General features: G+C 47.9%; 1 protein-coding gene across 1 annotated transcript in view; it reads right to left on the bottom strand.

The window, feature by feature from the left end:
* Window positions 1-20,588, bottom strand: part of vclb (vinculin b) — a 30,224-nt gene extending 9,636 nt beyond the window's left edge. Inside the window, exons 1-8 of the mRNA XM_083687509.1 lie at window positions 20,236-20,588; window positions 9,141-9,211; window positions 6,538-6,688; window positions 5,739-5,847; window positions 5,217-5,339; window positions 4,581-4,741; window positions 545-635; window positions 133-280 (exon numbers count right to left, since the gene is read on the bottom strand). Of these exons, the coding sequence (XP_083543635.1) occupies window positions 133-280; window positions 545-635; window positions 4,581-4,741; window positions 5,217-5,339; window positions 5,739-5,847; window positions 6,538-6,688; window positions 9,141-9,211; window positions 20,236-20,403 (1,022 nt within the window). The 5' untranslated portion in view covers window positions 20,404-20,588. The remainder of the gene's footprint in view (window positions 1-132; window positions 281-544; window positions 636-4,580; window positions 4,742-5,216; window positions 5,340-5,738; window positions 5,848-6,537; window positions 6,689-9,140; window positions 9,212-20,235) is intronic.
* Between the last annotated feature and the right edge of the window lie 2,908 nt (window positions 20,589-23,496).

The raw sequence follows: 23,496 nt of genomic DNA, 5'->3' as shown, positions 1-23,496 counted from the left end.
CAACAGTACCTGGCCATGGTACTGGACCACTGGACCACCCCAGGCCATGGTACTGGACCACTGGACCACCCCAGGCCATGGTACTGGACCAGTGGACCACACCAGGCCACCATTGTGTCATTCCAACAGTACCTGGCCCGCATATCGGACACCTGGTCCGTTATCTGGCCCAGTGTTTTGGCCGTGCCCACGATGTCTCTGCGTTCCTGTCCGGCACACAGCTCCCCGACCTTCCCGGCCTCGTCCAGGATCTGGCGGATGGCCTGCTCGCCCGCGTCCCCTGCCACAGACACACAGACACGCCACATGGGTTACAGACAGCACCAGGAGAAGCCTTCTGAATGTGGAAGAAGGAGGATGAAAATGCTACCAAAAGGTGCAGTGTAATAAGGGATATTAAAACACTATATATAGATATATATTTCACACACACACACACACACACACACACACAAGAATGACACTAATATAGCTTAATGAAATTCGACAGTATTAAAGGTATATTAATGTATATTCATCCATTAATGAGACTGGTCTGTGTTACCGGGCTGGGCGTTGGGGTCCCTCAGCCAGTTCTTGGCCTGGGTCATCTTAGAGTCGATGAGCGCCAAAGCCCTCTTCATGGCCTCTGTGTCCTTGGGGTAAACAAAATGGTCGCCGGAGAGAAAATATAAATTAATAACTTATATAACCTCCATACAGTCAGTTTCAAAAAGGAAACATTCAGGATTCGGTCACTAAAAACATTGACAAACCCATATTTCTGATTTCCTATCATGGTCGACGACACCATTTCTTTTCTTAGATTATGTGTGAAGCGTCTCGAAGGAAGAGGAGGTCTGCAGTGGTGACAACAGCAACGGTGAAACAGCGCTAATGTAACAGGAAATGCCTCTGTGTAAACAGGGCCTAATGGTCTTCCTTTTTAAGGTAACTTCAGGAGTAGCACTCTCTCTCTGAGTCAGCTCTGGTCAGCTAATGGGACACATATTCCTGGCATAGGCCTGCGTTTGGACGAGGTAAGGCATGTGATGTCATACTAGTTCCTGCCAGAGTGAGTGTGCAGTGACTCAGTGATTGAGAAAGCTCAGCACACACACACACACACACACACACACACACACACACACACGTACGTACGTACGTATATGTATGTGTGTGTGTGTGTGTGTGTGTGTGTGTGTTGAGCTCATTCTCAGTGACTGAGTCATATATACACACACATCTATCTATCTATATATCTATCTATACTGATCATAATGTTTTATGGCAAAAACATCCCTAGGGCCTGGACTTTTTCCTGGTCAGATCCTGTGGTCAGGAAAAACTCTGGGCCCGTGTCATCGCCATGATCGCCACGTTGTCACACATACAGTATAGTGTATTTCCACTGTGCATCATCGCTAAACTCACAACCAAAAAGTGCACATGCTGTTACAAATCACTGTTCTTCCACTGTCAACACAGGTGTGTATGCTTCACATCATAAAAGCCAATCTACTGTCCATTGTATCTCAATCAGAGAGGATAGAAATACAACTGTCTGCCCAAGAGCAGCTTCACTTGACAACGAGTCCATTCATTGGCCAAGTGGCGAAACTCAAAGCGGGATTGGTCAGAGCGTGTGTCAGAGAGGGAGACTGTGGGTGGAGGAGTGGCGGGAAATGTATCCTTGCTGTTTTATGCCGCAATAACAGACATCCAGATACCAGATACATTCTCAGTGATACCACCTATGTGAGTCAACAGCCTGGTCACCCCAGACTGGGTGGAACGCTGATGGACTACCGTGGTGGTCACCATGACGACAACAGAAATAGGAGTTGGCTAATACAGCCAACTGCTATTGCTGTGTTATTACTTTATTTATTTATTATATTGTTTTGTTGATTTATTCATTGTTGTTGTACGAGGAGCAGATTCAAAAAGCACTTCACTTACGGCTGTATGCGATGTACGTGACTGGTAAAATGTTTGTTTTTGATTTGATTTGATATTGTTTCCAGAAAAAAGGGGAACACACTGCTTCAGCAAGCAAACAAACCACTGGGGAGTCTTTGACTGGTACATACTGTATATGCAACTGCTGCAATGGGTTTCTGTTGGAAACACCACCTTCGTTACACTGTACGGTGTCTACGCTCAACTAAGTCTTCCTTCCGAAGTGTTCTAGTCAAAGAAAAGGACAAGTGTGTGTTTGTTTGTTTGAATATGCATTGCCGGGGTTTCTGTAGAGAAACCAACAGTTGAAAACTAAAATCGGAGGGAAACAATTCTGAAATGAGGAAGTGAGAATGGTGAGTGAGTGTGTTATCACGAGCAGCTGTGTGAGTTAGTGCTCTATCAGCTGTGTGAGTTAGTGCTATATCAGGCTGGCTGTGAACAGCGGGGTGAAGGTTTACCAGGTCACTAAGTCAGCCTCGGCCTGTGAGGTGGACAGGGATGTGGTGAGGTGGCGATGGAAGAGAGGGGCCGTGCTCACACTCACACACTCACACTCACTCACACCTACCACTCACACCTACCACTCACACTCACACCTACCACTCACACTCACACACACACACCTACCACTCACACACACACACCTACCACTCACACACACACACCTACCACTCACACTCACACACTCACACTCACACCTACCACTCACACTCACACCTACCACTCACACTCACACTGACACACTCGCTCACACACTCACACTCACACACACACCTACCACTCACACTCACACACACACACCTACCACTCACACCTACCACTCACACACACACCTACCACTCACACTCACCACTCACACCTACCACTCACACCTACCACTCACACTCACACTGACACACTCGCTCACACACTCACACTCACACACACACCTACCACTCACACTCACACCTACCACTCACACTCACACCTACCACTCACACTCACACACTCACCGCCACACTCGCACTGACACACTCACACCCACACACTCACACTCACACTCACACCTACACTCACACACCCACACGCTCACACCAACACATCCAGTGAGCAGCCATTGCAATATGAGTATTAGTAATGGATCATGTAGATCAGGTGAGAGGACCTATTAGATCAGGTGAGGACCTATTAGATCAGGTGAGGACCTATTAGAGGATTTGAACCTTTATCTGTGAGCACCACAGTTTTTATTTGTGCAACTGATGATTTGTGCAAATGATTAAAATCACGGAACTCTGTAAATCAATTCATTAAGCAGACCACTTTGTGCCCTTCTCCTTCTCCATTTTGCTACACAGTTCAGGGTGGATTTGCAATTTGCACCACCTGCTCTGTCTGGGAAGTGAAAGAGGAGACAGCCAATGGATTAACCTAAAGGACCCCCAGATCAATACCACCGTATGCCTCAGCACCATCTACAGATCAACTGGGCGTCTAAGGACATTCCGTCCTCTATAACCGGAGCCTGACAGAGGAGAAGGGCACTCAGACGTCCGTGTAATGTTACGTTATGTTAAAACTTGCAAAAAGAAAAAGAGATAAACACATTGTTAAACAAATGCATACATTTCCAAACTTGCTGCACATTGTTCCTCGATAGGAGAGGTCATTCCATTAGCGCTGCTTACGCTGTGGCTGCATACGAGGTCACGTGACTCACCTACGGTGCCTGGGACTTGTAGTTTCACCTCACGGCCTGTTATACTACATAAAAGCACGCAATGGCAACCGCACGGCACAAGACACGTCACGTCAGCACACAGAACTACCAGACATGCTGTCGAACAACACCGGTGATAGAGGGCAGCCTTACCTTCTACGGGGGGGAGGGAGGGAGGGAGGGAGGGAGGGAGGAAAATAATGGTAAAAGAAAGGAAGAACAAAAAAAATACAAATGTTTAACCAGACATACCAACCGAAAGACCAACGGAAACAAAGGCAACGGAAATGTAAGAAGCAAGAGTGGAGAGTCATTCAGAGGGCGGGGTGACATGGGAAAGGGTCTGCAGTCCCTGACGGCATGCTGAGCAGAGAGTGTGGGATCAAAGAGTTTAAAGGACTCGTTTTTCGAAGCGGGAAAGTAGAGAGAGCTTGGGCCTACCGTGCCTGCTTAAAAAGGAAACTAGGACCCCGTGGCCATGTCAAGAGAAAGTGGAACAAACAGACTTGTTTTGACAATCAGAGGCTCGTCCAAGAGAAACAAAAAAAAAAAAAAAAAAAAAAAAAAAACATGACATTGGACATTTTTACCAAATAACATCACGATGCGGCAGTCTTCTCCCACGGCATTCTGGGAGCGTGTGAGCACGCGGTGTGTAGCAAACCAACTAACTTTAGCCCAGACCTTCACTGCTTTCTGCTTTCAGCCTTGATTTGCAAGTCCAGATGTCAAAGCCCACGCTGGACGAAAAACGTAGCATTAGCCGCTGTAATGTTTGAGCAAGTGAGCATTCCTCGTCCTCTCTGCCTAGAGAGAGAAGCTCTGGAGACTGAACGTGTGTGCGTGTGAGAGAGAGAGAGAGAGAGAGAGAGAGAGAGAGAGAGAGAGAGATAGGGTCACAGAACAACCCAGGTGTGTGTGTGTGTGGTGTCCATACCTTATTGGCCCAGGCGTCCTCGTCCCAGGACGTGAGCTGCAGGACTCGGATGATCTCATTGATCTCAGCGCTCATCTTCTCGAAGGTGAAGTTCCGGTTCTTCAGGGCCTCCTCAACGCCCTGGCTCCCCGATGTCTTGGTCGTCACAAAGATTTTAATACCTATGGAACATGACAACAACCGTTACGACTATCTGCCACAGAACACACAGTAGATGCTTGTTAAAGTACCATTAGGGAAACAATTATAGGTATTTGTGTCCTCTGGGACCTCCAAGATAAATCAACTGGTTATATATATATATATATATATATATATATATATATATATATATATATATATATATGCCATTTAGCTAACACTTTTATCCAAAGCGACTTACATTGCAGTGAGTGCATACATTTCAGTATATATGGTCCCAGCAGGAATCAAACCCACAACCTTAGCGTTGGTAGCGACATGCTCTACCAACTGAGCCACAGAGGACCAGAGAGGGCCACAGAGGGTTAGAGAGGATCAGAGAGGATCAGAGAGGACCAGAGAGGACCAGAGAGGATCAGAGAGGACCACAGAGGACCACAGAGGACCAGAGAGGGCCAGAGAGGGCCAGAGAGGGCCAGAGAGGACGTGTGTCACCTGAGATGAGGACAGGCAGCAGCTCTTTGACGGTGTTCATGGAGTTGACCAGCATGACGCGGTGCTCCTGGTGAGTCAGCTCCTGCTGCCGCTCATCAATCATCTTCGCCATCTTCGTCATTCCTGCACGGATCACAATGGACATTTTACACTTAGTTACCCCTAACCCTCACCCATTACCTCAGGGTGAATAAAGTCACCCACATTTTCAACATTCTAGAGTGCCAAGGGGTGACTTAATTCACCAAAAATGCATAAATTATGATGCTTCATTTTGTAGCCAATCAGAGTGTTGTTGCTAGGTAAACACCACATAAGACACTTGGAACTCTAGGTGGTGAGTGTTCCGGAATTATTTGGCAGTTGGTGAGTTAAGAACTTTGGATATATGATTTGAATAATACATTCCAGGAATATGATTTTCAACGTGTCAATCATAGAGAGAAGAGCATTGTTGAATCACAATGTCAACATCTATCCATCTGTCTCTCAATAGCCTTGGTCCTGACTGTGTGGACTGACCTGGTCCCAGGTTCTTTGTGTAAGTGATCAGGTCCTCCATGGACTCCACCACCTCCGCCACCGTCAGGTACTCAAGAATACCCTTGCAAACGCGGATGATTTTGCGAACCTACAACGATCAGAACAAACAACGGCATCATCAACCATCTTCTGCTCCGCTTCAACAGCAGGCTGAGGGAACAATAGGGATGTGATGTCGGGAAACTGATTCATCAATGGCCAATGTCACCAAGGCACCTCCCTGGCGGTACAGTAGCCTCTGTATGTAGCCCTTGATAATGCTGGCTACTGACATTCCTGTGTCTTTGTCCTGTCCAGCTCCAGCTGCCTGTGTTGTATACAGCTCCCCCCCCCATCCCACCCCCCCCCCATCCCCCGCTGTATAAACACTTTCCCTCCCCCCGGCTGCTCCACTGTACTGTCCCTGACCTGCGATGGCAAAAATCTGTCTGTCTGTCTGTCTGCGCTGAATGATGCCTCCTGCTGAGATCTGCTGAGCTGACTACAGCAGACATCCCAGGGATGTTCCCCTCCCCGCTGTGCCTGGTGGTTCTACCCCCACGCTCCCCCTCCCCCCATCTCCCCCATCCACCCCCTGGGGAGAGAGAGGGATGGGGCTGATCGATGGCGCAATATAACCTCCTGGTTAAAGGCTCTAGCCTGCTAGGGGGTTGGCGGTGGTTGTGAGTGTGTGTGTGTGCCTGCGTGCCTGCCTGCATGTGTGTGTGTGTGTGTGTGCCTGCGTGCCTGCCTGCATGCGTGTGTGTGTGTGTGTGTGTGTGTGTGTGTTGAGCTGTACCTCCGCCTCGTCGAACGTCAGGAGCAGGTCCGAGGTTCCGGAGAGGATGCCCCGGGAGCCGTCGATGAGGTAGTCACGGGCAGGGACGGAGTACGGGTCCGCCTTCAGCATGGACGCGGCCTGGACCAGCTTGGTACAGGCGGTCTCCACCCTGGGAAGAGGGAAGAGGACAGCATGTTAACTCACCAACTGCCAGAGCGTTCCGGAACACTCACCACCACCTAGAGTGTTCCAAGTGTTCTATGTGGTGTTTACCTAGCAACAACACTCTGATTGGCTACAAAATTAAGCATCATCAATTTATGCATTCTCGGTGAATAAAGTCACCCTCATCACTCTAGAGTGTTGACAATTTTGGGCGACTTTATTCACCCTCGGCACTGAATGAGTGAAACACGCGTCATAATTCACAATATGAAGCTTCAAAGTCATGCTGAGGCCCATGAGCTCTCTAAAAGCCAGATGGACATACAGTCACATATGGTTTCAGCCGAAAAAAGCATAACATGTTTGCTGACCACGCAGAAAAACACCACAACTTTCCTTCATTTCGTTCCTCCTCTCTGACATTCTAAGTGACCGTGATTCCGTCTAATACTGCAAGGCAAGCAGACGAAGCACCGGTCCTGTGTGAGAGACATTTATTGCCCTCCTACGAGCATCCAGGATGTTTGATATCATGATATAGTGTCCTCAGGAGTGCAATGCGGAGGTACAGCGAAATCTGAGAATACTGCTCGTCAGCAAAACGCAGGCTCCGTATCGCGTAAGGTTCAGCCACATACGCGCTGTATATCATCCAAACCAAGATGCACAAGGGCCAGGCAGCAAGCCAGAGAGTGACAACACATGTTCCCGTTCCCACAGTCTCCTGGCTTCCTCGGCTGGCTGGCCCGCGGGAGCTAGCACTCCTCTGGTTAATAGAGGGAACATGATGGGTTTTTTCCACGTCGCTGAAGGACGTATAGGAGTATAGAGTTCGGTTTCCACTCTTGCGGAGGCAGAAGCCTCGAGGCCTCAAGGCTGTGTGGTAACTGCTAATGTATGTGCATAACGGTAGGAGGTGGAGTGCTGACTGCACTGGCCGGGGGGGGGGGGGGGGGGGGGGGTGTCTGTCTGTCTGTCAGTGAATGATGACTCCTCCTGTGTGTGGACCCAGGCAGGACCCAGGCAGGACCCAGGCAGGACCCCTACAGGACCCAGGCAGGACCCCTACAGGACCCAGGCAGGACCCAGGCAGGACCCCTACAGGACCCAGGCAGGACCCCTACAGGACCCAGGCAGGACCCAGGCAGGACCCCTACAGGACCCCTACAGGACCCAGGCAGGACCCCTACAGGACCCAGGCAGGACCCAGGCAGGACCCCTACAGGACCCAGGCAGGACCCAGGCAGGACCCCTACAGGACCCCTACAGGACCCAGGCAGGACCCCTACAGGACCCAGGCAGGACCCCTACAGGACCCAGGCAGGACCCCTACAGGACCCAGGCAGGACCCCTACAGGACCCAGGCAGACTCTATATTTAGTGGAGACACATTCCTGCCGTGTGCTGACAGATGACGACAGGGTGAAAATGGGACTCAAGGCGCCAAATGTTTTGATCCTGATGACCTACGCCTGCCAATCCTTTACATCCCGTTGACCTTGGGGCCCCCCCATGACCCCTTTTGGTTTGAACTAGGAACGGTAGAACCATCTAGATAGGATCCCTGTATGTCCGTACTACTCCATAGGCTCTACTACTGTAAACCCAAACGTTTTAATAGAACCATTTTACTAGAGGGGGCGTCCGTTGAGGTTAACTCACCAACTGCCAAAGCGTTCCGGAACACTCCCCACCTAGAGTACCAAGCGTTCTATGTGGTGTTTACCTAGCAACAACACTCTGATTGGCTACAAAATGAAGCGTCATAATATATGCATTCTTGGTGAATAAAGTCACCCTTGGCACTCTAGAATGTTGACAATTTGGGGTGACTTTATTCACCCTCGGCACTAGATGAGTTACAGCAGCCATCTCGTCCAAGAAGATCTTTTAGAAAATGTCTGAGTTTTCTTTGGCTTCCGCCTACAGAAGAGTCCCTCCCTGGGTAAACAGCCCTGCTGGCCGGTGAGACAGCCTCTCTCCTGATAGTATTTATAATACACCAGAGCATGGCTCTGAGGCACTTAGCATGCCATGACTGACCTTTGTCTGGTGCAACCAGCCATTACTGCAGCAGAGAGAGAGAGGGGGGGGGGGGGGGGAGAAAGAGAGAGAGAAAGAGATAGAAAGAGAGAGAGAGAGAGAAAGGGAGAGTGAGAGAGAGAGAGAAATTGAGAGAGAGAGAAGGGGAGAGTGTGAGAGAGACAGAGAGAAAGAAAGAGAGAGAGAAATTGAGAGAGAGAGAAGGGGAGAGTGTGAGAGAGACAGAAAGAAAGAAAGAGAGAGAGAAATTGAGAGAGAGAGAGAACGAGAGAGAGGCACATTGAACACTAATCAGAAGAATTCCTGTATCCCTGCACACGTGTAACTGTATCCTCATTGGATAAGAGCGGCAGGCAGAGGGATAATGAGGTTTTCCCAGGCGGAGAGATAAGGAGGCGTGCTCTTCTTCTTACTTGATGAAAGCTGGAGGCATGTCCCTTTTCATAATCTGGTCCTCAGTCGTCTGGACTGTGTCTTTCCCCACCTACAACAGAGAGAGAGAGAGAGAGAGAGAGAGAGAGAGACTCCATTAACTAAACGAACACATGCTACATACTGTACATCATTAGAGGGAACAATGCTAACAGCTAACAGATGCATTTCCGTGACCAAAGAGAGAAATATGTTCAGAATGTTCAGGGAAAAGGTGGTGAATAAACGCTCAGGCATTTACTTACTACTTAGGCCTTCATGGTTAAGTAGTAACTGCAGTAATAAACTAAGAATTACTCCATGGGGTTTCATTCTAACAAGCAGAAAAACTTTATTTTCATGTTTTGCCTTTAATTATGCAGTGTAACAGCAACACAACTTGTTGATGAACCGTTGTCTTAACTGTGAGTTACGTAGTACTAGTAATTAACTAAGAATTACTAGTTTTGTTTTATGGGATTCATTATAACAAGCACTACTGTAATATAAAAGAACTGCATGTCCAAAAACGTTACGTTCATGTTTTGCCTTTAATTATGTATATCGTGTCCTAGTGAAGCTTGTTGACGAACCATTGTCTTGGTGAGGCAGGGTGGAGGCGAGGCGGGGTGGAGGCGAGGCGGGGTGGAGGCGAGGACAGTAATGTAGAGAGCAGCTGAACGCCTCTTCTCTCACCAACATACCATGACTCACCTCCCCCACCATGACATCAACTCAACTGGGAAGCATAATTCACCCCCGCCCCCCCCCCCCCACACACACACACAGTCTGGCAGTCTGTCAGTCAGTCACCAACCAATATTTGGTAAATACTGCACACTGGGTAGGCATGTAGCCTTGATTGTTGGCTGACACGTTCATCATCATGAGACCCCCCCCCCCCCCCCCCCCCAAGTCAATGCACCCCCTTCTCTGAACCCATCTCTCTCACATGTGTTATTCCTACGGAGCTTGTTTGAGTGACCTGATCCCCCTCCCCCAGTTATACACACTCACACTGACACCCACACCCACACCCACACCCACACCCACACCCACACCCACACTCACACTCACACTCACACTCACACTCACACTCACACTCACACTCACACCTACACACACCCACCTACACACACCCACCTCTTCACACTGGATCATGTTCTACAAGTGTTAACATGCCCTCCACTTACTCACTTTTACAAGCTCAATCAATCAACTCCATCAACCACCCCTCCCCAACCACCCCTCCCCACGGAGTCTGAACTCAACAATCTAGCCCACCCTCCTCACATGCAGTACTGTAGGCTAGTTCAACGTGTACTTTGAAGATGTTTGGGGAACCTTGATACTGTATAAATACATAAACGTTGCTCAGTAAGCTTCGGGAAAACGATTCATTTCAGTTGGGATTTCTAGGAATGTGGAATGGGTGTCGGGGGTAAGCGTTGACGGTCGACTCCGACTAAAGCCAGGGGGCCCGGTCCGAAGAAGCCTAACCCTGCTCCTTACTCTCTGTTCATTGGTCCGGAGGGGGACCAACGGAGTGGTCTGGTCATAAATTAACCACAAAGGTTGTGCCAGGCTAAAACTGGAGCTTAGCGGAGGCTGTCCGTCTCCCCTGGTCCGCTGGCTGCCAGCGTATGCCACCCTGACATTCCACCCATGGCTGGCTGTGGACACAGGCCAAAAACAACTGACTGAAGCGTTGTAGGGCTGTTCCACTGAACACCTGACTGAAGCGTTCTAGGGCTGTCCCACTGAACACCTGACTGAAGCGTTCTAGGGCTGTCCCACTGAACACCTGACTGAAGCGTTGTAGGGCTGTTCCACTAAAGGGCAGGAGGGGGTTGGGGGGGGCAGGGAGAGGGGGGGGGGGGCTGAGATGTAGGGCGCAGGGCTGGTAGGGTAGTACACACAGGGCTGGTAGGGTAGTACACACAGGGCTGGTAGGGTAGTACACACAGGGCTGGTAGGGTAGGGACACACAAGGAGACTTTCAGTCACTCAGTTAAAGTATTGTCCAGCCAGTATTTGATACTGGATGGTTTCAGAGTGCATGCAGGCCTGCCTACTGGCTCTGAAACATTTGCATTTCCGTCACCAAAGAGAGAAATATGTTCAGGGGAAAACTTGGTGAACAAATGATGAGGTATTTACTTACTACTTAGGCCTTCATGGTAAAGTAATAATTACACATTAATGAACTAAGAATTACTAGTTGTCTTCCTATGGGATTCATTATAACAAGCAGTACCAACACCGTAGTATAAAGAACTACATGTACCAAGACTGTATATTCATGTTTTGCCTTTAATGTAGTGTCCCAGTAACACCACTCACTAACATGGGATGACAACAATGCAACTGGGCCTGCTAGGTCCTCTCAGCCTCCCTGGCTTGGCTCCTGGTTCTGGTTCTATAAACAGGCCTGTACACAGCAGGTAGCTGAAGTCCGACGTTGGTGTGTGTGTGTGTGTGTGTGTGGTCCCAAAAATACACAGAACAGTCACAGAGAAGCATCGCCTGAGAGGGGATCGGACTGGATGTGGGGGTTAATGGATGGGAAGAGTGGAGCAGTTGTGCCATACTCCCAACCCCCTGGCCTGGACTTGCCAGAAGTCACCGTTTCCCCATAATGTCAGTGTAGCTGCCGGCTCCCAGAGGATATTAGCTGAGTTGGATTAAATCCATGAGATTAGCAACGCAAACTGTTTTCCTTAAGACATTTCCTTGCACCGACATCCTGATCAGTGGGAGGGCGAGTTCAGACTTGAATGCACAGTGGCGATACGCTTGAGGAAAAGAATAGAATCACAGCAGCCAAAAGGCTCTCTCTGAGAAGAGCACATATACTGTACAGACTACATGTACTGTACAAGTTTGTTACACAAAAGTTTCATTATTTTCACTGTGAATCGAGTTTTCCTGCACAGGAGTGCTCCACAGTTAGCAGGGATGGGCTTCTTAATAACAAGATTTACAGCTATTCTCTGTATTTGCAGTTCGCCCCCCCCCCCCACCCTCGCCCCCTCCCCCCCAGCTCACCCCTTCCTGTGGTCTCTAAAGTTCAACAACAAACTGTAGCTGGGGTCCAAACAACTTCCTGTAAAAATAGAAGTGTGACACCAAGTTTAGAACTGTTGTTGTCAAGCCATTTTCTCCCTCTCCCTCTCCTTGATCTCCTCTCTCCCTCTCTCTCCCTCTCTCTCCCTCTCCTTGATCTCCTCTCTCCCTCTCTATGTAAGGAATGACTCATGTTTTATCTCTGTTCCATGGTATATTAACCAGACACTTTCATTTCACATGACCAAAGCCTGACTGTACTTAGCGAGGCTAATTCCGCTGCAGCTGGAAGGCGGGGCAGCAGGCAGCTGTATTCTGATGAGCAATCCCAACTAGCACCTCATTAGTCCTTACTATCCATGGCCCCAAACCACAAAACACAGAACACACAGGGCGCTTAGTGGCGTAGCACACTAATGGGGTTACCACGTAATCACAAGGTTCCTGGTTTGATTCCGACCCTCGACCTATCTTGCATGTCATCCCTCCTCTCTCTCTCTCACCCATCCTTCCTGTTAACCTCTACTGTTTCTACCCCAATAAAGCAGAAACGCCTTAAAAACATATTTTAAAAAAAACAAAAAAACACAGAACACACACGTCACCTCCTCGAGATCCTTGCAAACAAGCAAGCAAGATGCTAAAGCTAGCCAGCGGAGGTGGGTTAGGTCATTCGCTTCATCTTTGCTATGTACTCCACATTCAGTGGTTTTGTTTGCCTGGTTTTGGTTGCCTGGTTTTGGTTGCCTGCCATTGCGGTAGTGCGCTGTCACATACCACGTTGATGTCTGCCTGGCCTAGCCAGAGACAATAACCAGCCGGCTCTGGAGTGGAAAAGTTGACACTCCTTTTTTCCAGCTGCCAGGAACAGAGCGTGGACGTGAGGGAACCCTATGGTTGTGAAGGAGCTGGATCAAGTGGCCCAGGGCCCGTCGAAACAGGCCAGCCATTGTTGACTTCCACCCCAACGCTCGGAGAGAAGAAAGGCCTCAGTCTCAGAGCCCGGAGGACCGGAGAGGCACGCAGACACTGCCTGCCTTTCAGATGAGTGGAGCTAGCATAAGCGCTAGGCTAGTTCTTTACATGGTAACATGATTACTTGAGTTGTCCATATCAGAATCTTACAGGTGCATACCACAGACATGCTGTAGACACTAACATAAACATCACTGACGCATCTAGAATACACACCACACACACACACACACACACACACACACACATCTAGAATACACACCACACACACATCTAAAACACACACACACACATCTAAAATACAGCTCTAAGCTATTACTATGTAATTACTATGTGGTAGCAACTATTTAATAACAACTATGTAAAAAGCGTGTAGCATTCCTGTCAGAATGTGAGTGCTTAGGGGAAGAGATCAGTTCCTCCCCAGTCCTCAGTAATTAACTTTGCAGAAATGAAGCCCTACAATGATATCGAAACATCTCTCACACAATTTGCAGGCACATCCCTCCATTAGCTGCATCAATAGGCTTTAGATCTGCCGGCGCCGTGTTAGAAATGGTATCGAATAGCGCCTGAGTAACCGTGAACAATGAGGACGGTATGAGTATTATGTAGGGCTACTGAAGGTCAAGAGGTGACAGGTTCTACGGTGGGTTTATGACACAACTGTCAAGTCACATCAAACATGGTTTATTAATATTGTAAAAGGACGGGCACATCGTGTACCCAAGGTGATAAAATGAATAAAAAGCAATTGACTCATTCGCCTGCCAGTGCCAAAAGAGACCATCACGGCGAGAGAGAACGTCTCTCAGCTTGGCCTCTGGCATTACAGCTGTCCAGCAGCACAGGACACAGTGTGACTCATCGGTGCCTCCCCACGATCATCTTCGCATTCTCAAGAAAGACTGATGTCCCAAGCATCTTCGGCCAAGGTATTTTTGGTCATATTGTTTGACGAGGCCTCTATTCCTGTCAACATGAAACACCATTGCCGAGAACATTCCATTTCTTCACACAGTCTGAAGACGTTTTAACACAACTGGTGGTGAGAAAAGCAGATGCCCACACTGCGCCCCACAACCCCACACACCAGAAGAGGAGGCGGGTCATTAGAACATAAATGTACTGGTGGTTTCCTGATCTACGTCTGACTGCACACCAGTTCCCCTGCCGTAGTCCACAGTCATCAATTGCTCATCACTGCCCGGAGTGAGCATTTGTCTGTCTGTCTGTCCCCCCCCCCCCACCTCCCCGCCTCCTTCCTTCCCCCTCTCTGGCGTGCTGCTAACAGCTGTTAGATTGCTGCTGCTGCTAGTCGCTCCAGAGTCCTAGCCAGGCCTTCCTGAGTTGGCTTCCACTACTTCCTCCTCCTCCTCCTCCCTCTCTCCCTCCCTCTCTCCCTTCCCTCCCTCCCTCCCTCCCCCACCTCCCCTTAAAAAAGAGTTTCATCTGACTGATGAAAGACAACGACACAGTAACACAGATCCAATGAACCCATTAGCAAGACAATAAAAATACTCCTGCTCCTACAAGGCCAACGCCACGGCTCCACATAAGAGAAACAGGCCCATTATGCGCGGCAGTTATTTGTTAAGCTACGTTTTAGCCATTGTTGCCGTCGCAACAAGGCCTTGGAATGTTCCGTTCAAATGGCAACAAGCTGCATGAAATCATTTCCCTTGACAAATGACAGGAAGCTGGAGAAGCAGGTAATAGGAAGCCTTTTCTTTTGTACTTTTGTAAAGCACTTCACTTGAAAAGTGTTTTACGTCGTATGCTTCCCCTCATTACACATCAGAGGAGTAGTCTAGCTCTTTAATGGATGCCGTGAGCGTTAATCCACGAAGGGCAGTGGTCTTGACGCTCATCAGAACCAATCTTTCCCAAACACTTTCGTTTGTTAGACTCAATCAGCAATTGTAAACAGCGCACGTTGTCTATTAATGTCTCATGGTTTGTTAAGACTGCAAAACACGAGGAAAGGAGGCTTGTCTCTGACCACATCCATGAGCTAAATCTAGAGTGTCTTGTGAGGCTGTACTTGCTAAACTGCCATCTTGCCAAAATAACAAGTCTACCAGGTTCCTCATCACTTGAGCAAGTCTGTTTGCATAATCTGTTCATGACCGACTGAATGCTCCGCTTTGTTTGGTTAATAACCACAACAACCTCAGAAGGCTCAGTCAGACACATCATAAGTTGAGCCTAAAGTGCTTGGTACTATAAACCCTTAGCTAAGCGATCTGAGGAACGATAGCTTTGAATGTGTGCATGACTGCCAAAGCAAGGCAAATCAGGCATACCATACATCCTAGAGGTGCTGGTGTGTGCACGGCCATTCAGTCTCCAGACAGCGCCTGGGAGAGACTTGGCTGTGGAAGCCAGGCAGATAAACATTCAGTTCTTTCTCCGTGCCGAGGGCTCATACCACTGACCTCCTTCCCCCCCCCCCGACCCAAAGGACCATAAAAAGGAACTGCTGAAATGATGAAGTACAGCAGGGTTAGTTATGTGGTGATAAGCCATAGTTTAGTCATCTGAAAAGTATGGGCTTGACTAACACTTTCAGATGCTTTAGTGGGGGGAAACATGTATTTTTATAATTCAGTTCAGTCTGTGGCTTGAATACAAACGTGGATGTTTGACCCTCAAATGTGTGCTTCAAAGCAACAACGCTTGCACTCATCTGCAGGACTGAGGCATTTACCCCCTTTCAATTGATTGAAAGCCCCTCTAAAGAACGAAATCAACCCCCCTTCCGATCCGTGATGCATTCCACCTCCTCTGGGAATTCTTAACATTCCCACTCGTCGTCCCTAATTGGGGTATTGATGCATCGTTCCTCTCAGCTCAGGGAACACAAAGTCAAAGATGTCGGCATGTTCCCGGAGTTCAGGATCTAGTCAATCCAAGCTTCCCGAAATCTTTATCACCAGCAATCGATTCCCTTGTCAATCCACCGGCATTAAAAAGCCCAACCTTACAACCAGAGAGAAAACAGACACCATGCAGACACCATAACCAACCATTGATTAAGACATGGTCTGATAGTCCTCTGGATCAGTGTACGCTGGTCAGAACATCTTGGCCCATTACGAAAGCTGGCCTTTTTTCCATCTCCATGCATCTGGAATAATAGGATTGGCTTCCTCTTAATAATTCACAAGGGAGATGAGGCTTAATAAGATGTGAAGAACTCAGCATTCATGATCAGCCAAATCTAGCCTCGACACAGCTTCATGAAGAGTAGGCCTCAGCATGACTCATGACACATCCAAAATAACCTTTGGCCACATGTCTTTTCTTTGCTGTTTATGACGACAGTAAATACTGTCAGCATGCAGATACCATTTTTTAATCACAATTCAACAGTCAAATGGGGAATTTAATTAATTCATAGCTAGCTCCGGAAATCTTTGGCAGATTGCATTAAACTGAGAAGGAGGAGTAGCCCTCTGGTCTACAAGTCAGTGCAACATGTGGTTTTCTGGCCAGCAAAGACAATAAGGTAAATGGCCTTCTCTGGCTCACCGACAGCCTGGGAATGTCTGGGGAAAAGCAATTAGACTCATTGAGGAGGGGGACATGAGTTACAGCACAGAGGGCTGAAAGGGACCCCGCTCCTGCCTGGGTTGGGTGCTCCTCAGAAGAGGCATTAATTCAGCAGACAGATAGGCTTTACGATTTATGACTCAGACTCAACAAGAAGGGCCTTTTTTCAAACCACAAAGGGCACACACTTGATGGGGCGCTGCAATACAATCATAACACTGAGATGCTGTTTCTAAGGCAACAGGAAATAATTATAGCATGAGTTACGCCTTTGTGCCACTCGTTGGAAATATGTGATCATTCCTCAGATAGTCCAGCTGAGAACTCACAGTACTCTGATCGTTTCACTCCAAAGCAGAAGGCTGGAGTAATGTGCTCTTGTAAAGCTGCTCTCTCTGCTCTCTCTCTCTCTGCTCTCCCTTCCTCTCTCCCTTCCTCTCTCTCTGTTCTCTCTCATATCAAGCTTAGGCCCACACTACAACCATACATGGACTGAGCAAAAGTAAGCGTTGGCCAGAGAGACCCACTGTATGGCCAGAGAGACCCACTGTATGGCCAGAGACCCACTGTATGGCCAGAGACCCACTGTATGGCCAGAGAGACCCACTGTATGGCCAGAGAGACCCACTGTATGGCCAGAGACCCACTGTATGGCCAGAGAGACCCACTGTATGGCCAGAGAGACCCACTGTATGGCCAGAGACCCACTGTATGGCCAGAGACCCACTGTATGGCCAGAGAGACCCACTGTATGGCCAGAGAGACCCACTGTATGGCCAGAGACCCACTGTATGGCCAAAAACAATTCAATGCAGTTCTGAATTTGTGTGAAAATGTCACAAATGGAAATGGCAGTGTCAAACCTGAGGAATGTGGAAGGAAAAAACATGGGGTAAATATGCTTGTGTAAGACCAACTTCATGGTTTAGATTGCTTAGATAAACTACCAGTTGCTTGGGTATCTTTGACATGCGGTGTGGCTTGCAACATAATGCACTTTGACTAAGAACTTAAGAAGTAATGTAGCAACACCTTCTGCAACTTCCTTCAAAAGGAAGGAAGCCCAGTACTTATAACATGTAAACCGCACTCACTTTCAACTACTAGAAGAATTTGGCAATCAATTCTCATCAATTGTAGGAATTTGACACTTGCACACCCCTCCCGAGACAACACACACACTGCACACCCCTCCCGAGACAACACACACACTGCACACACATTTATTTACATTTATGGCATTTAGCAGATGCCTTTATCCAAAGCAACGCACAACAATAAGTACAACACACCACACCCCCAAGGGCTCTGGGCACAGGGCAGCCATATTCGGCGCCGCTGGAGCAGTTAGGGGTTGAGTGCCTTGCTCAAGGGCACAACGGCAGTGGTAGGAGCCTTAGATATGATGCCAGTAACCTTCCAGTTACCAGCTCACATCCGGCTCCTCCTGGGGTGGGGATCGAACCAGCAACCTCCCGATTGCTGGCCGGCCTCTCTAACCAAAGGGGAGATTCTGAGGACACCAATACCTCACGACCTCTCAGGAGAGAATGGATGCACAGGCTAAATAGCCCTGGCTTCAGCCCACACAGCCCATTAGTTTAACTGCCAGACTAATGACAAACATCGCTCCCCGAATGCTAGACTGCAGGGCAGGGAGCAGACGCCAAGCAGTCCTATTGTCCGAATGTGTCCTCCAGCAACCGGCTCAGAGACTCACAGCAGAGTTTCACCAGACAGAGACACACCCGGCCCACATCGCTGAGACTGACAGGACCGGTTGTAAAAAAAAGTTGATATCTTCCGGACATTATAAAACGTTCATTTCTGTTTTTTTTCTTCATGTAAACCACAATATCTGTGAAGACTCTGATAGGGAACGGTGTCTATTTCAGTCTTCCTCACTTAGGAAGTGAGCATGCTAGCTCTGCCGGCCTGTGACTGAGTAGAGGGAAGCAGCACTGGCCGTTTCCTTCGTAGTACGGTCACGTTTAGACGGCCAGGCGGCCAGTAGGAGGAAGGGACTGGGCTCATAAAAGTAGTAAGCCTACCATTGGACGCTGAAAAATGATCACCGCCTCACATGTCTCTGAAGTGTGTGTGTGCATGCGTGTGTGTGTGTGTGTGTGTGTATGCACGCATGTGTATGTGAAAAATGACCCTCTTCTCTAAGACAGAGTATCTGAGCAGAGGGAAATGCCATTGTCATCCTGTATCCTCTGCAGCCCTGCTGCTTTTAGACCCCAAGAGATCCGGGAGGAGACGGCCTCTCCTGGACGATGCATTGAGCTGTCATTAAACAACTGGGGGCCCTAGACCTTCTCTCTTACTGGCTGCTGTTGGCTTCACTTCTCTCTGAAGGGGTCGAGGGAACACCACATCAGCCCCCTGGTGTGGTTCTGCAGGCTTATGATTCCCGCTTACGCACCACAGAGCAGCTGACACTGCTCCAGAAGGGGTTGGGGGTGTTGGGGGGGGGGGGGGGGGTTAATCTGGAGTAAAAACTGTTAGAAAAACACGGCTGTGATGATTAATTCTCGACTAATTAATTCATACTAAGTGACAGGCAGCAGGATGTAGCGTCGTATACGAGCCACCGTTGAGTTGACTGCATATTCAGAGCCAAATGTATCTGCATTTATATTATAGCATGACTGCAAGATCTCTGATATCGGCATAATCATTACATGATTACATTGATCGCTATTTGTTTTTTTATGTCCATGCACCAACCTCACCAAGTCAATTTCCTGTATGTGCAAATATAGGCCAAATAAAAGAATTCTGATTCTGATTCTGACATGGTAGTAACATAGTAATGTATTCATAGTATTCTCATTATATAAATGCTGGTGCATTACTTGTTACAAAATAGCAATATGCATGATGACGTGTTGATCAAAAGTAACATTGTTGACACAACATAAGTGAACATATGACTGAATGAACTGAATATGTGTGTGGCTATGCTGGGCTGTACATCATCAGTCTAAATGAATGGTTAGACCACAGATGTTCTCTCTCTATGGGTTAGACCAGAGTGGTAAATGATAAGTCTAATAGGCCACTCTGGGTTAGAGTCTCTCAATAGGCCCCACGGTCATTGTCAAGTTTATTGTTGCTGAATAATGAGCCGCCACATCAATTGTAGTTTCAATTGTTGATATAATAAGTATCTTCCGTTTAAAACATAGCAGCATTGTGCCTACGTCAAGAGAATGGCAGGCGAGCCTCAGACTCCAGGGGGCAGGGCAGATTTTCAAGGGGAAAAGGGCGTCACTGCCCCGACTGGCCCAAGTGAAACAACTTCATGAAACTTTGATACAATTTAACATCGTTCACGATCAAAAGTACCGTGTTTCCCCGATAGCGCAAAATAACAGACAATTATGACACACATGTCAAATGAATGGGAAAGCGGGCGGACTGTCTGTCCGGGACAGCGACAGGTAGGTAACCCGACGTTCGTGTTATTCAGATAGGACTTTTCTTCGGACTTACCCGAACCAGGTTGCTGACAGCCGCCTGGACTGCAGCCACGGGGGCCGTGAGGTCTGGGATCGCTTTCCCATCCACCTCACCTTCTTCGTGCATGATCACCAGATGGGAGATCTGCTGAGCCACTGGCTCTAGGATACTTTCTATCGTCTTTGTGTGAAAAACCGGCATGATGAAAACTTCAGCCCGCTATCAAAGAGAAAAAGACAGGCCGCCTGTCTACAAAAGTTCCCTCTCTCTCTTGTTTGCTCCCCGTTTATGAAGTCTACGATAATTCCAAGACTTTTCCCAAGGACAGTTTCACTCTCTGGGAAGACTACAACTACTCCCCTTCGCAACCATCAACGTGAGGATCCTCTCCGACCGCAGCCTGTGGGGAGTGAGCGACCTACAGCTCAATGAATACTATGTCCCGCCCTCTGACCAATCAGACACAAGGCACGCATGTCACCGCCAACGCCATTGGCGCAAATAGCCGCCACTCGCCTCCCAACGCCCTCCGCCCTTCCACATAGCAGAGTTTGCTAGAGACGCGAGTGCTCCCGAAATTACGTAATACATTCTCATGCCCTAAAAAGGGAAACGTGGGATCTGGGATCTGGCGTTGTGTGAGGAGCGAATTCCAACCTGGAAGGACACCGGCCGTGTGCGCTGACAGTGACGCCACAGGTTTGACAAGTTGCTTTGTGCTCTTCGACGACTGAGACGTCAGGACGGTACATTAGTATTGTACATGATGAGACTGTAGTACGGGGGCTTCACCATCGAAACAAGTCATGTACAATAATATATTGTGTAGAAGAATATAATAGATTAGGATAGAATAGAATAGAAACACTTTGAATGGAGGGCGATAACATTAATAATTGGTTGATATCAGGGTTGGATGGGGGTTCAGTTTAAGGATCTCTTCCTTTGGTCTTACATGTTTATCTAAGACCAAAGACAGTCAGAGGACTCTGTGAAATTGGATACATCCAAGATGTGTTTTTATGAGCTCAAGTGCAAGAGTTCAAGCATGGTTTCTACCCTCTGTCACGAGCAAATGGCCTTACTATTGAGAATGATGTTCAATAGTGTGTTCAATTTCCACATCCACGTATCCAGTTGCACCACAGTTGACTGTTTTACGTGTTATAACTAGTGGGATTGAGGTCAGCCTCAGCCATTTCTATCGCATTGTTTTTGCTTTCATACTTGTATGTGTTTGTGCTTCGATCACCTTGGGAAAAAACTAGTGTTAAAGCACAGTGTCAGTAACTCATATCAACCATACTCACTTTTTTTACATACAAACTGAAGATAAAATAATTTACTCAGGCAACTTATGAGCAACACACAAGATGTTTAAAATCCCCCCCCTCTCACACCCTGAAATAACAATATTGGAGAGTTGAAAACCAACTGCCAGCCAAACTAGCCAAGGAATTCCCACAGATTCCCAGGAGGGGCTCTGAGGCAGCGGCCCATTTCCTAAAAAGGAAGAGACCAAAAAGAAAGGAAGAATCAAGGAAGTTGCTCTGTTTGGGACCTGATGTAAACACACCAGGGCTCGGCGGCCTTCCTCTGTACAGGGTTGTTGTTATTCTAACATCTGCTTACTGAAGATGATCAAATGGAGGATCTTGAAATAATTACATTTCAACTCATCTCTAATTTTGGCTCGGTTGCCTGACATGTCTTTGAAAAGTGTGTGTGTGTGTGTGTGTGCGTGTATGAGGTGTGTGTGTGCGCACATGGGTGTGTGGGCGTGCGTGCGTGCGTGCGTGCGTACATGAAGTCCATGTAATATGGAATACATGGGGTTGAAGAGTGTACAACATTCTTACGACACCACTCCATCACCACTAATCACTGCTCATTCCTGGATAGCTGCCATTTCAGTTCCTCTTTCCTCACCAATAGTTTTCTAGTTTTGTTGACACAAACGTGTGTTTTCAAGGAAGTGTGAGTATTATATGAAGTGTGTGAATACGAGAAATAATGTCTAATTTAGGCTGCACTTCCCTATAGTCTGGAAAGCTGGTGATATCTCGCATATCTCGTGATGTGTTTCTTCATGATAGAGATAGTAGAGAAAGACAGGAAAGGATATGTCAGCAGCGTAGGGGCCGGATTCAAACCCATGCTGACATGGGCTTGTGTGTTCACTGTAGGTCATGGTGCTTGACCACTGGACCACCCCAGGCCACACTTATCATGATAAGATTTCATCTTACTTCTTGGAGCTACGCTACGCTACAGTATGCTACTGCAAGTAGACATGATTGCCATATAATACTATGTCATTCTTATCTAGAGGGTTCCACCGTGAGGTGATCACCCCTCAGGGCCCGTAGAGACACACAGAGATCATCAAACTGCTGCTCTTCTCTCTACGCAGTCAGGCAGAAGTACGAAACACAGGAGTCCATCCTGAATATAGACATCAAAGGCAGCCGGAGGTTGGCTGATGTCTCTGGTTACTGAGAGGGTCCTCCCCTGCGGACGGTGAGGAATGTGAGTGGGCCGGGTCAAGGTGGGTGGTCTCCTCCTACAAACACTCCACAGCTGATAGAAGACGGGACGGACACTATGTGCACAGATCTGACGAAGGCACTGATATAGCACTGTTGCTAGTTCTACTTTATAAAGCATAGATACTGTACATCCGTCCTGTTTTGGATTTGGTTGATTTTAGATTGTATGTGTTTGTGTTCGTGCGTAATGTTCTTCTTCGTTAGTCACGTTGTTCCGTTGAGGGTCTTTCTTTTGCCCTTTTTCTCGCTTCTCTGGTTGGACGATTTCTCCAAACGCTAAAAGATCAAATAGATAAAGAAATAGGAGATAAAAGTGGTTTGACTTCAGTTCAGTTCGGCCTTTACTATCAGTAGGATGTACAAGAGCCCTGCGTTATGCTGTTTAATAAACACCTGTCACCCTCTTGTGGTTAGAGTTAGTAAATACAATACAATGGAAACTGGGATCTCACTCATTCTTATGAACAAACTGTACAAACCTACGCACAGACAGTATTACACTGGAAAATGACAACAGGGGGACTTTTAAGCTCTCGTCGATAAACAATGTAACTCTCACAAACCTCAAAGATGAACCCACTGTGACCCTTCATCTCTGTTAGCCACCTGACCTTCGCTAAGACAACATCAAACAACAATACACAATAATGGACAGAGGCATCGGAGTCTATCCCCCTGTCAGGTGTCCCTGGGACACATCGGGCTCGTGTTCAGACTCAACCCGTCGGAACCAGAACCAGATGAG

This window comes from Argentina silus (assembly GCF_951799395.1).
Source record: "Argentina silus genome assembly, chromosome: 16".
Lineage (NCBI taxonomy): Eukaryota > Metazoa > Chordata > Actinopteri > Argentiniformes > Argentinidae > Argentina > Argentina silus.
Note: the sequence above shows the minus strand (reverse complement) of the source record. Positions and strands in the feature narration are given on the sequence as shown.